This window comes from Sebastes fasciatus, chromosome 6, assembly GCF_043250625.1.
Source record: "Sebastes fasciatus isolate fSebFas1 chromosome 6, fSebFas1.pri, whole genome shotgun sequence".
Lineage (NCBI taxonomy): Eukaryota > Metazoa > Chordata > Actinopteri > Perciformes > Sebastidae > Sebastes > Sebastes fasciatus.
The window spans coordinates 38187456-38200731 of NC_133800.1; the positions used below are offsets into that span (position 1 = coordinate 38187456).

Here is a 13276-nt window from a genome sequence, read left to right on the forward strand (position 1 = left end):
CTACTTGTCTGTCTCTCTACCCGTCTGTCTTTCTCTCTACTTGTCTGTCTCTCTCTACCTGTCTGTCTCTACTTGTCTGTCTCTCTACCTGTCTGTCTCTCTCTACCTGTCTGTCTCTCTACCTGTCTGTCTCTCTACTTGTCTGTCTCTCTCTACCTGTCTGTCTCTCTCCACCTGTCTGTCTCTCTCCACCTTTCTGTCTCTCTACCTGTCTGTCTCTCTACCTGTCTGTCTCTCTACCTGTCTTCTCTCTACCTGTCTGTCTCTCTACCTGTCTGTCTCTCTCCACCTGTCTGTCTCTCTACCTGTCTGTCTCTCTACCTGTCTTCTCTCTACCTGTCTGTCTCTCTACCTGTCTGTCTCTCTCCACCTGTCTGTCTCTCTACCTGTCTGTCTCTCTCTACCTGTCTGTCTCTCTACCTGTCTGTCTCTCTACCTGTGCAGTTGTATCCAGATGGAGGTTCTGTGGTGAAGCTGATGGAGACTCTCTCTGATTGGCTGCTCAGTCTGCCGTTACCACGGATCCCCTACCAGGCCGTCCTGGACCTGGTGGACAACAAGATGAGGGTGAGACAGAAACACACACACACACACTCTCAACGCACACTAAACACACACACACACACACACAGGCAGAGCAGCAGCTGACTTCCTGTTTCCTGTCCAGATCTCAGGTGTGTTCCTGGGGGCGGAGCTACGCTGGGTTGGTTGCCAGGGCAGCAGGGCGGGGCTTCGAGGTTACCCATGTTCTCTCTGGACGCTGTTCCACGTCCTGACCGTCCAGCATGATGCCACGCCCACTGCTCTGGAGAACACAGGTACGTCCAGCAAGACACACGCGGAGTCGTCCCGTAAGACACACGCAGAGTCGTCCCGTAAGACACATGCGGAGTCATCCCGTAAGACACACGCGGATTCGTCCCGTAAGAAACACCCAGAGTCGTCCAGCAAGACACAAGCGGAGTCGTCCCATAAGACACACGCGGAGTCGTCCCATAAGAAACACGCAGAGTCGTCCCGTAAGACACACGCAGAGTCGTCCCGTAAGACACACGCAGAGTCGTCCCGTAAGACACACGCGGAGTCGTCCCGTAAGACACATGCGGAGTCGTCCCGTAAGACACACGCGGATTCGTCCCGTAAGAAACACCCAGAGTCGTCCAGCAAGACACACGCGGAGTCGTCCCATAAGACACACGCGGAGTCGTCCCGTAAGAAACACGCAGAGTCGTCCCGTAAGAAACACGCAGAGTCGTCCCGTAAGACACACGCGGAGTCGTCCACGCAGAGTCGTCCCATAAGACACAGGCGGAGTCGTCCCGTAAGACACACGCGGAGTCGTCCCGTAAGAAACACGCGGAGTCGTCCCGTAAGAAACACGCAGAGTCGTCCCATAAGACACAGGCGGAGTCGTCCCGTAAGACACACGCAGAGTCGTCCCATAAGAAACACGCAGAGTCGTCCGTTAAGAAACACGCAGAGTCGTCCGTTAAGAAACTCGCAGAGTCGTCCGTTAAGAAACTCGCAGAGTCCTCCGTTAAGAAAATCGCAGAGTCGTCCGTTGAGAAACACGCAGAGTCGTCCGTTGAGAAACACGCAGAGTCGTCCGTTGAGAAACACGCAGAGTCTTCCGTTAAGAAACACGCAGTCGTCCGTTAAGAAACACGCAGAGTCGTCCGTTAAGAAACACGCAGTCGTCCGTTAAGAAACACGCAGAGTCGTCCCATAAGAAACACGCAGTCGTCCGTTAAGAAACACGCGGTCGTCCCATAAGAAACACGCAGTCGTCCGTTAAGAAACTCTCAGAGTCGTCCGTTAAGAAACACGCAGATTCGTCTGTTAAGAAACACGCAGAGTCGTCCGTTAAGAAACTCTCAGAGTCGTCCGTTAAGAAACACGCAGAGTCGTCCGTTAAGAAACACGCAGTCGTCCGTTAAGAAACACGCAGAGTCGTCCGTTAAGAAACACGCAGTCGTCCGTTAAGAAACACGCAGTCGTCCCATAAGAAACACGCAGTCGTCCCATAAGAAACACTCAGTCGTCCGTTAAGAAACACGCAGAGTCGTCCGTTAAGAAACACGCAGTCGTCCGTTAAGAAACACGCAGTCGTCCGTTAAGAAACACGCAGAGTCGTCCGTTAAGAAACACGCAGATTCGTCCGTTAAGAAACACGCAGAGTCGTCCGTTAAGAAACACGCAGTCGTCCGTTAAGAAACACGCAGAGTCGTCCGTTAAGAAACACGCAGAGTCGTCCGTTAAGAAACACGCAGAGTCGTCCGTTAAGAAACACGCAGTCGTCCGTTAAGAAACACGCAGAGTCGTCCGTTAAGAAACACTCAGAGTCGTCCGTTAAGAAACACGCAGAGTCGTCCGTTAAGAAACACGCAGTCGTCCATTGAGAAACACGCAGTCGTCCGTTAAGAAACACGCAGAGTCGTCCGTTAAGAAACACGCAGTCGTCCGTTAAGAAACACGCAGTCGTCCGTTAAGAAACACGCAGTCGTCCCATAAGAAACACTCAGAGTCGTCCGTTAAGAAACACGCAGTCGTCCCATAAGAAACACTCAGAGTCGTCCGTTAAGAAACACGCAGTCGTCCGTTAAGAAACACGCAGTCGTCCGTTAAGAAACACTCAGAGTCGTCCGTTAAGAAACACGCAGAGTCGTCCGTTAAGAAACACGCAGAGTCGTCCGTTAAGAAACACGCAGAGTCGTCCGTTAAGAAACACGCAGAGTCGTCCGTTAAGAAACACGCAGTCGTCCGTTAAGAAACACTCAGAGTCGTCCGTTAAGAAACTCGCAGAGTCGTCCGTTAAGAAACACGCAGAGTTGTCCGTTAAGAAACACGCAGAGTCGTCCGTTAAGAAACACGCAGAGTCGTCCGTTAAGAAACACGCAGAGTCGTCCGTTAAGAAACACGCAGAGTCGTCCGTTAAGAAACACGCAGAGTCGTCCGTTAAGAAACACGCAGTCGTCCGTTAAGAAACACGCAGTCGTCCGTTAAGAAACACGCAGAGTCGTCCGTTAAGAAACACGCAGTCGTCCGTTAAGAAACACGCAGTCGTCCGTTAAGAAACACGCAGTCGTCCGTTAAGAAACACGCAGTCGTCCGTTAAGAAACACGCAGAGTCGTCCCATAAGAAACACGCAGTCGTCCGTTAAGAAACACGCAGAGTCGTCCGTTAAGAAACACGCAGAGTCGTCCGTTAAGAAACACGCAGTCGTCCGTTAAGAAACACGCAGAGTCGTCCCATAAGAAACACGCAGTCGTCCGTTAAGAAACACGCAGAGTCGTCCGTTAAGAAACACGCAGAGTCGTCCGTTAAGAAACACGCAGTCGTCCGTTAAGAAACACGCAGAGTCGTCCGTTAAGAAACACGCAGAGTCGTCCGTTAAGAAACACGCAGTCGTCCGTTAAGAAACACGCAGAGTCGTCCGTTAAGAAACACGCAGAGTCGTCCGTTAAGAAACACTCAGAGTCGTCCGTTAAGAAACACGCAGAGTCGTCCGTTAAGAAACACGCAGTCGTCCGTTAAGAAACACGCAGTCGTCCGTTAAGAAACTCGCAGAGTCGTCCGTTAAGAAACTCTCAGAGTCGTCCGTTAAGAAACACGCAGAGTCGTCCGTTAAGAAACACGCAGTCGTCCGTTAAGAAACACGCAGAGTCGTCCGTTAAGAAACACGCAGAGTCGTCCGTTAAGAAACACGCAGAGTCGTCCGTTAAGAAACACGCAGTCGTCCGTTAAGAAACACGCAGTCGTCCGTTAAGAAACTCGCAGAGTCGTCCGTTAAGAAACTCTCAGAGTCGTCCGTTAAGAAACACGCAGAGTCGTCCGTTAAGAAACTCTCAGAGTCGTCCGTTAAGAAACTCTCAGAGTCGTCCGTTAAGAAACACTCAGAGTCGTCTCTTAAGAAACACTCAGAGTCGTCCGTTAAGAAACACGCAGTCGTCCGTTAAGAAACACGCAGAGTCGTCCGTTAAGAAACACGCAGTCGTCCCATAAGAAACACTCAGTCGTCCGTTAAGAAACTCGCAGAGTCGTCCGTTAAGAAACACGCAGTCGTCCGTTAAGAAACACGCAGAGTCGTCCGTTAAGAAACACGCAGTCGTCCGTTAAGAAACACGCAGTCGTCCGTTAAGAAACACGCAGTCGTCCCATAAGAAACACTCAGAGTCGTCCGTTAAGAAACACGCAGTCGTCCCATAAGAAACACTCAGAGTCGTCCGTTAAGAAACACGCAGTCGTCCGTTAAGAAACACGCAGAGTCGTCCGTTAAGAAACACGCAGAGTCGTCCGTTAAGAAACACGCAGAGTCGTCCGTTAAGAAACACGCAGTCGTCCGTTAAGAAACTCTCAGAGTCGTCCGTTAAGAAACACGCAGAGTCGTCCGTTAAGAAACACGCAGTCGTCCGTTAAGAAACACGCAGAGTCGTCCGTTAAGAAACACGCAGAGTCGTCCGTTAAGAAACACGCAGAGTCGTCCGTTAAGAAACACGCAGAGTCGTCCGTTAAGAAACACGCAGAGTCGTCCGTTAAGAAACACGCAGTCGTCCGTTAAGAAACACGCAGTCGTCCGTTAAGAAACTCGCAGAGTCGTCCGTTAAGAAACTCTCAGAGTCGTCCGTTAAGAAACACGCAGAGTCGTCCGTTAAGAAACTCTCAGAGTCGTCCGTTAAGAAACTCTCAGAGTCGTCCGTTAAGAAACACTCAGAGTCGTCTGTTAAGAAACACTCAGAGTCGTCCGTTAAGAAACACGCAGTCGTCCGTTAAGAAACACGCAGAGTCGTCCGTTAAGAAACACGCAGTCGTCCCATAAGAAACACTCAGTCGTCCGTTAAGAAACTCGCAGAGTCGTCCGTTAAGAAACACGCAGTCGTCCGTTAAGAAACACGCAGAGTCGTCCGTTAAGAAACACGCAGTCGTCCGTTAAGAAACACGCAGTCGTCCGTTAAGAAACACGCAGTCGTCCCATAAGAAACACTCAGAGTCGTCCGTTAAGAAACACGCAGTCGTCCCATAAGAAACACGCAGTCGTCCGTTAAGAAACACGCAGTCGTCCGTTAAGAAACACGCAGAGTCGTCCGTTAAGAAACACGCAGAGTCGTCCGTTAAGAAACACGCAGAGTCGTCCGTTAAGAAACACGCAGAGTCGTCCGTTAAGAAACACGCAGAGTCGTCCGTTAAGAAACACGCAGTCGTCCGTTAAGAAACACGCAGTCGTCCATTGAGAAACACGCAGTCGTCCGTTAAGAAACACGCAGTCGTCCGTTAAGAAACACGCAGTCGTCCGTTAAGAAACACGCAGAGTCGTCCCATAAGAAACACGCAGTCGTCCGTTAAGAAACACGCAGAGTCGTCCGTTAAGAAACTCGCAGAGTCGTCCGTTAAGAAACACGCAGTCGTCCGTTAAGAAACACGCAGTCGTCCGTTAAGAAACACGCAGAGTCGTCCGTTAAGAAACACGCAGAGTCGTCCGTTAAGAAACACGCAGTCGTCCGTTAAGAAACACGCAGAGTCGTCCGTTAAGAAACACGCAGAGTCGTCCGTTAAGAAACACTCAGAGTCGTCCGTTAAGAAACACGCAGAGTCGTCCGTTAAGAAACACTCAGAGTCGTCCGTTAAGAAACACGCAGAGTCGTCCGTTAAGAAACACGCAGAGTCGTCCGTTAAGAAACACGCAGTCGTCCGTTAAGAAACACGCAGAGTCGTCCGTTAAGAAACACGCAGAGTCGTCCATTAAGAAACACGCAGAGTCGTCCGTTAAGAAACACGCAGAGTCGTCCGTTAAGAAACACTCAGAGTCGTCCGTTAAGAAACACGCAGTCGTCCATTGAGAAACACGCAGTCGTCCGTTAAGAAACACGCAGAGTCGTCCGTTAAGAAACACGCAGTCGTCCGTTAAGAAACACGCAGTCGTCCGTTAAGAAACACGCAGAGTCGTCCGTTAAGAAACACGCAGTCGTCCGTTAAGAAACACGCAGAGTCGTCCGTTAAGAAACACGCAGTCGTCCCATAAGAAACACGCAGTCGTCCCATAAGAAACACTCAGTCGTCCGTTAAGAAACACGCAGAGTCGTCCGTTAAGAAACACGCAGTCGTCCGTTAAGAAACACGCAGTCGTCCGTTAAGAAACACGCAGAGTCGTCCGTTAAGAAACACGCAGATTCGTCCGTTAAGAAACACGCAGAGTCGTCCGTTAAGAAACACGCAGTCGTCCGTTAAGAAACACGCAGAGTCGTCCGTTAAGAAACACGCAGAGTCGTCCGTTAAGAAACACGCAGAGTCGTCCGTTAAGAAACACGCAGTCGTCCGTTAAGAAACACGCAGAGTCGTCCGTTAAGAAACACTCAGAGTCGTCCGTTAAGAAACACGCAGAGTCGTCCGTTAAGAAACACGCAGTCGTCCATTGAGAAACACGCAGTCGTCCGTTAAGAAACACGCAGAGTCGTCCGTTAAGAAACACGCAGTCGTCCGTTAAGAAACACGCAGTCGTCCGTTAAGAAACACGCAGTCGTCCCATAAGAAACACTCAGAGTCGTCCGTTAAGAAACACGCAGTCGTCCCATAAGAAACACTCAGAGTCGTCCGTTAAGAAACACGCAGTCGTCCGTTAAGAAACACGCAGTCGTCCGTTAAGAAACACTCAGAGTCGTCCGTTAAGAAACACGCAGAGTCGTCCGTTAAGAAACACGCAGAGTCGTCCGTTAAGAAACACGCAGAGTCGTCCGTTAAGAAACACGCAGAGTCGTCCGTTAAGAAACACGCAGAGTCGTCCGTTAAGAAACACGCAGTCGTCCGTTAAGAAACACTCAGAGTCGTCCGTTAAGAAACTCGCAGAGTCGTCCGTTAAGAAACACGCAGAGTTGTCCGTTAAGAAACACGCAGAGTCGTCCGTTAAGAAACACGCAGAGTCGTCCGTTAAGAAACACGCAGAGTCGTCCGTTAAGAAACACGCAGAGTCGTCCGTTAAGAAACACGCAGTCGTCCGTTAAGAAACACGCAGTCGTCCGTTAAGAAACACGCAGAGTCGTCCGTTAAGAAACACGCAGTCGTCCGTTAAGAAACACGCAGTCGTCCGTTAAGAAACACGCAGTCGTCCGTTAAGAAACACGCAGTCGTCCGTTAAGAAACACGCAGAGTCGTCCCATAAGAAACACGCAGTCGTCCGTTAAGAAACACGCAGAGTCGTCCGTTAAGAAACACGCAGAGTCGTCCGTTAAGAAACACGCAGTCGTCCGTTAAGAAACACGCAGAGTCGTCCCATAAGAAACACGCAGTCGTCCGTTAAGAAACACGCAGAGTCGTCCGTTAAGAAACACGCAGAGTCGTCCGTTAAGAAACACGCAGTCGTCCGTTAAGAAACACGCAGAGTCGTCCGTTAAGAAACACGCAGAGTCGTCCGTTAAGAAACACGCAGTCGTCCGTTAAGAAACACGCAGAGTCGTCCGTTAAGAAACACGCAGAGTCGTCCGTTAAGAAACACTCAGAGTCGTCCGTTAAGAAACACGCAGAGTCGTCCGTTAAGAAACACGCAGTCGTCCGTTAAGAAACACGCAGTCGTCCGTTAAGAAACTCGCAGAGTCGTCCGTTAAGAAACTCTCAGAGTCGTCCGTTAAGAAACACGCAGAGTCGTCCGTTAAGAAACACGCAGTCGTCCGTTAAGAAACACGCAGAGTCGTCCGTTAAGAAACACGCAGAGTCGTCCGTTAAGAAACACGCAGAGTCGTCCGTTAAGAAACACGCAGTCGTCCGTTAAGAAACACGCAGTCGTCCGTTAAGAAACTCGCAGAGTCGTCCGTTAAGAAACTCTCAGAGTCGTCCGTTAAGAAACACGCAGAGTCGTCCGTTAAGAAACTCTCAGAGTCGTCCGTTAAGAAACTCTCAGAGTCGTCCGTTAAGAAACACTCAGAGTCGTCTCTTAAGAAACACTCAGAGTCGTCCGTTAAGAAACACGCAGTCGTCCGTTAAGAAACACGCAGAGTCGTCCGTTAAGAAACACGCAGTCGTCCCATAAGAAACACTCAGTCGTCCGTTAAGAAACTCGCAGAGTCGTCCGTTAAGAAACACGCAGTCGTCCGTTAAGAAACACGCAGAGTCGTCCGTTAAGAAACACGCAGTCGTCCGTTAAGAAACACGCAGTCGTCCGTTAAGAAACACGCAGTCGTCCCATAAGAAACACTCAGAGTCGTCCGTTAAGAAACACGCAGTCGTCCCATAAGAAACACTCAGAGTCGTCCGTTAAGAAACACGCAGTCGTCCGTTAAGAAACACGCAGAGTCGTCCGTTAAGAAACACGCAGAGTCGTCCGTTAAGAAACACGCAGAGTCGTCCGTTAAGAAACACGCAGTCGTCCGTTAAGAAACTCTCAGAGTCGTCCGTTAAGAAACACGCAGAGTCGTCCGTTAAGAAACACGCAGTCGTCCGTTAAGAAACACGCAGAGTCGTCCGTTAAGAAACACGCAGAGTCGTCCGTTAAGAAACACGCAGAGTCGTCCGTTAAGAAACACGCAGAGTCGTCCGTTAAGAAACACGCAGTCGTCCGTTAAGAAACACGCAGTCGTCCGTTAAGAAACTCGCAGAGTCGTCCGTTAAGAAACTCTCAGAGTCGTCCGTTAAGAAACACGCAGAGTCGTCCGTTAAGAAACTCTCAGAGTCGTCCGTTAAGAAACACTCAGAGTCGTCTGTTAAGAAACACTCAGAGTCGTCCGTTAAGAAACACGCAGTCGTCCGTTAAGAAACACGCAGAGTCGTCCGTTAAGAAACACGCAGTCGTCCCATAAGAAACACTCAGTCGTCCGTTAAGAAACTCGCAGAGTCGTCCGTTAAGAAACACGCAGTCGTCCGTTAAGAAACACGCAGAGTCGTCCGTTAAGAAACACGCAGTCGTCCGTTAAGAAACACGCAGTCGTCCGTTAAGAAACACGCAGTCGTCCCATAAGAAACACTCAGAGTCGTCCGTTAAGAAACACGCAGTCGTCCCATAAGAAACACGCAGTCGTCCGTTAAGAAACACGCAGTCGTCCGTTAAGAAACACGCAGAGTCGTCCGTTAAGAAACACGCAGAGTCGTCCGTTAAGAAACACGCAGAGTCGTCCGTTAAGAAACACGCAGAGTCGTCCGTTAAGAAACACGCAGAGTCGTCCGTTAAGAAACACGCAGTCGTCCGTTAAGAAACACGCAGTCGTCCATTGAGAAACACGCAGTCGTCCGTTAAGAAACACGCAGTCGTCCGTTAAGAAACACGCAGTCGTCCGTTAAGAAACACGCAGAGTCGTCCCATAAGAAACACGCAGTCGTCCGTTAAGAAACACGCAGAGTCGTCCGTTAAGAAACTCGCAGAGTCGTCCGTTAAGAAACACGCAGTCGTCCGTTAAGAAACACGCAGTCGTCCGTTAAGAAACACGCAGAGTCGTCCGTTAAGAAACACGCAGAGTCGTCCGTTAAGAAACACGCAGTCGTCCGTTAAGAAACACGCAGAGTCGTCCGTTAAGAAACACGCAGAGTCGTCCGTTAAGAAACACTCAGAGTCGTCCGTTAAGAAACACGCAGAGTCGTCCGTTAAGAAACACTCAGAGTCGTCCGTTAAGAAACACGCAGAGTCGTCCGTTAAGAAACACGCAGAGTCGTCCGTTAAGAAACACGCAGTCGTCCGTTAAGAAACACGCAGAGTCGTCCGTTAAGAAACACGCAGAGTCGTCCATTAAGAAACACGCAGAGTCGTCCGTTAAGAAACACGCAGAGTCGTCCGTTAAGAAACACTCAGAGTCGTCCGTTAAGAAACACGCAGTCGTCCATTGAGAAACACGCAGTCGTCCGTTAAGAAACACGCAGAGTCGTCCGTTAAGAAACACGCAGTCGTCCGTTAAGAAACACGCAGAGTCGTCCGTTAAGAAACACGCAGAGTCGTCCGTTAAGAAACACGCAGTCGTCCGTTAAGAAACACGCAGAGTCGTCCGTTAAGAAACACTCAGAGTCGTCCGTTAAGAAACACGCAGAGTCGTCCGTTAAGAAACACGCAGTCGTCCATTGAGAAACACGCAGTCGTCCGTTAAGAAACACGCAGAGTCGTCCGTTAAGAAACACGCAGTCGTCCGTTAAGAAACACGCAGTCGTCCGTTAAGAAACACGCAGTCGTCCCATAAGAAACACTCAGAGTCGTCCGTTAAGAAACACGCAGTCGTCCCATAAGAAACACTCAGAGTCGTCCGTTAAGAAACACGCAGTCGTCCCATAAGAAACACGCAGTCGTCCCATAAGAAACACTCAGTCGTCCGTTAAGAAACACGCAGAGTCGTCCGTTAAGAAACACGCAGTCGTCCGTTAAGAAACACGCAGTCGTCCGTTAAGAAACACGCAGAGTCGTCCGTTAAGAAACACGCAGATTCGTCCGTTAAGAAACACGCAGAGTCGTCCGTTAAGAAACACGCAGTCGTCCGTTAAGAAACACGCAGAGTCGTCCGTTAAGAAACACGCAGAGTCGTCCGTTAAGAAACACGCAGAGTCGTCCGTTAAGAAACACGCAGTCGTCCGTTAAGAAACACGCAGAGTCGTCCGTTAAGAAACACTCAGAGTCGTCCGTTAAGAAACACGCAGAGTCGTCCGTTAAGAAACACGCAGTCGTCCATTGAGAAACACGCAGTCGTCCGTTAAGAAACACGCAGAGTCGTCCGTTAAGAAACACGCAGTCGTCCGTTAAGAAACACGCAGTCGTCCGTTAAGAAACACGCAGTCGTCCCATAAGAAACACTCAGAGTCGTCCGTTAAGAAACACGCAGTCGTCCGTTAAGAAACACGCAGTCGTCCGTTAAGAAACACTCAGAGTCGTCCGTTAAGAAACACGCAGAGTCGTCCGTTAAGAAACACGCAGAGTCGTCCGTTAAGAAACACGCAGAGTCGTCCGTTAAGAAACACGCAGAGTCGTCCGTTAAGAAACACGCAGTCGTCCGTTAAGAAACACTCAGAGTCGTCCGTTAAGAAACTCGCAGAGTCGTCCGTTAAGAAACACGCAGAGTTGTCCGTTAAGAAACACGCAGAGTCGTCCGTTAAGAAACACGCAGAGTCGTCCGTTAAGAAACACGCAGAGTCGTCCGTTAAGAAACACGCAGAGTCGTCCGTTAAGAAACACGCAGTCGTCCGTTAAGAAACACGCAGTCGTCCGTTAAGAAACACGCAGAGTCGTCCGTTAAGAAACACGCAGTCGTCCGTTAAGAAACACGCAGTCGTCCGTTAAGAAACACGCAGTCGTCCGTTAAGAAACACGCAGTCGTCCGTTAAGAAACACGCAGAGTCGTCCCATAAGAAACACGCAGTCGTCCGTTAAGAAACACGCAGAGTCGTCCGTTAAGAAACACGCAGAGTCGTCCGTTAAGAAACACGCAGTCGTCCGTTAAGAAACACGCAGAGTCGTCCCATAAGAAACACGCAGTCGTCCGTTAAGAAACACGCAGAGTCGTCCGTTAAGAAACACGCAGAGTCGTCCGTTAAGAAACACGCAGTCGTCCGTTAAGAAACACGCAGAGTCGTCCGTTAAGAAACACGCAGAGTCGTCCGTTAAGAAACACGCAGTCGTCCGTTAAGAAACACGCAGAGTCGTCCGTTAAGAAACACGCAGAGTCGTCCGTTAAGAAACACTCAGAGTCGTCCGTTAAGAAACACGCAGAGTCGTCCGTTAAGAAACACGCAGTCGTCCGTTAAGAAACACGCAGTCGTCCGTTAAGAAACTCGCAGAGTCGTCCGTTAAGAAACTCTCAGAGTCGTCCGTTAAGAAACACGCAGAGTCGTCCGTTAAGAAACACGCAGTCGTCCGTTAAGAAACACGCAGAGTCGTCCGTTAAGAAACACGCAGAGTCGTCCGTTAAGAAACACGCAGAGTCGTCCGTTAAGAAACACGCAGTCGTCCGTTAAGAAACACGCAGTCGTCCGTTAAGAAACTCGCAGAGTCGTCCGTTAAGAAACTCTCAGAGTCGTCCGTTAAGAAACACGCAGAGTCGTCCGTTAAGAAACTCTCAGAGTCGTCCGTTAAGAAACTCTCAGAGTCGTCCGTTAAGAAACACTCAGAGTCGTCTCTTAAGAAACACTCAGAGTCGTCCGTTAAGAAACACGCAGTCGTCCGTTAAGAAACACGCAGAGTCGTCCGTTAAGAAACACGCAGTCGTCCCATAAGAAACACTCAGTCGTCCGTTAAGAAACTCGCAGAGTCGTCCGTTAAGAAACACGCAGTCGTCCGTTAAGAAACACGCAGAGTCGTCCGTTAAGAAACACGCAGTCGTCCGTTAAGAAACACGCAGTCGTCCGTTAAGAAACACGCAGTCGTCCCATAAGAAACACTCAGAGTCGTCCGTTAAGAAACACGCAGTCGTCCCATAAGAAACACTCAGAGTCGTCCGTTAAGAAACACGCAGTCGTCCGTTAAGAAACACGCAGAGTCGTCCGTTAAGAAACACGCAGAGTCGTCCGTTAAGAAACACGCAGAGTCGTCCGTTAAGAAACACGCAGAGTCGTCCGTTAAGAAACACGCAGAGTCGTCCGTTAAGAAACACGCAGTCGTCCGTTAAGAAACACGCAGTCGTCCATTGAGAAACACGCAGTCGTCCGTTAAGAAACACGCAGTCGTCCGTTAAGAAACACGCAGAGTCGTCCGTTAAGAAACACGCAGAGTCGTCCGTTAAGAAACACGCAGAGTCGTCCGTTAAGAAACACGCAGAGTCGTCCGTTAAGAAACACGCAGTCGTCCATTGAGAAACACGCAGTCGTCCGTTAAGAAACACGCAGAGTCGTCCGTTAAGAAACACGCAGTCGTCCGTTAAGAAACACGCAGTCGTCCGTTAAGAAACACGCAGTCGTCCCATAAGAAACACTCAGAGTCGTCCGTTAAGAAACACGCAGTCGTCCCATAAGAAACACTCAGAGTCGTCCGTTAAGAAACACGCAGTCGTCCGTTAAGAAACACGCAGTCGTCCGTTAAGAAACACTCAGAGTCGTCCGTTAAGAAACACGCAGAGTCGTCCGTTAAGAAACACGCAGAGTCGTCCGTTAAGAAACACGCAGAGTCGTCCGTTAAGAAACACGCAGAGTCGTCCGTTAAGAAACACGCAGAGTCGTCCGTTAAGAAACACGCAGAGTCGTCCGTTAAGAAACACGCAGTCGTCCGTTAAGAAACACTCAGAGTCGTCCGTTAAGAAACTCGCAGAGTCGTCCGTTAAGAAACACGCAGAGTTGTCCGTTAAGAAACACGCAGAGTCGTCCGTTAAGAAACACGCAGAGTCGTCCGTTAAG

General features: G+C 49.9%; 1 protein-coding gene across 1 annotated transcript in view; it reads left to right on the top strand.

Annotated features, from left to right (window-relative positions):
• Positions 1–13276, top strand: part of qsox2 (quiescin Q6 sulfhydryl oxidase 2) — an 84182-nt gene that overhangs the window by 19878 nt on the left and 51028 nt on the right. The window contains 2 exon segments of the mRNA XM_074639725.1: positions 445–567; positions 668–818. Coding sequence (XP_074495826.1) covers positions 445–567; positions 668–818 — 274 coding nt within the window.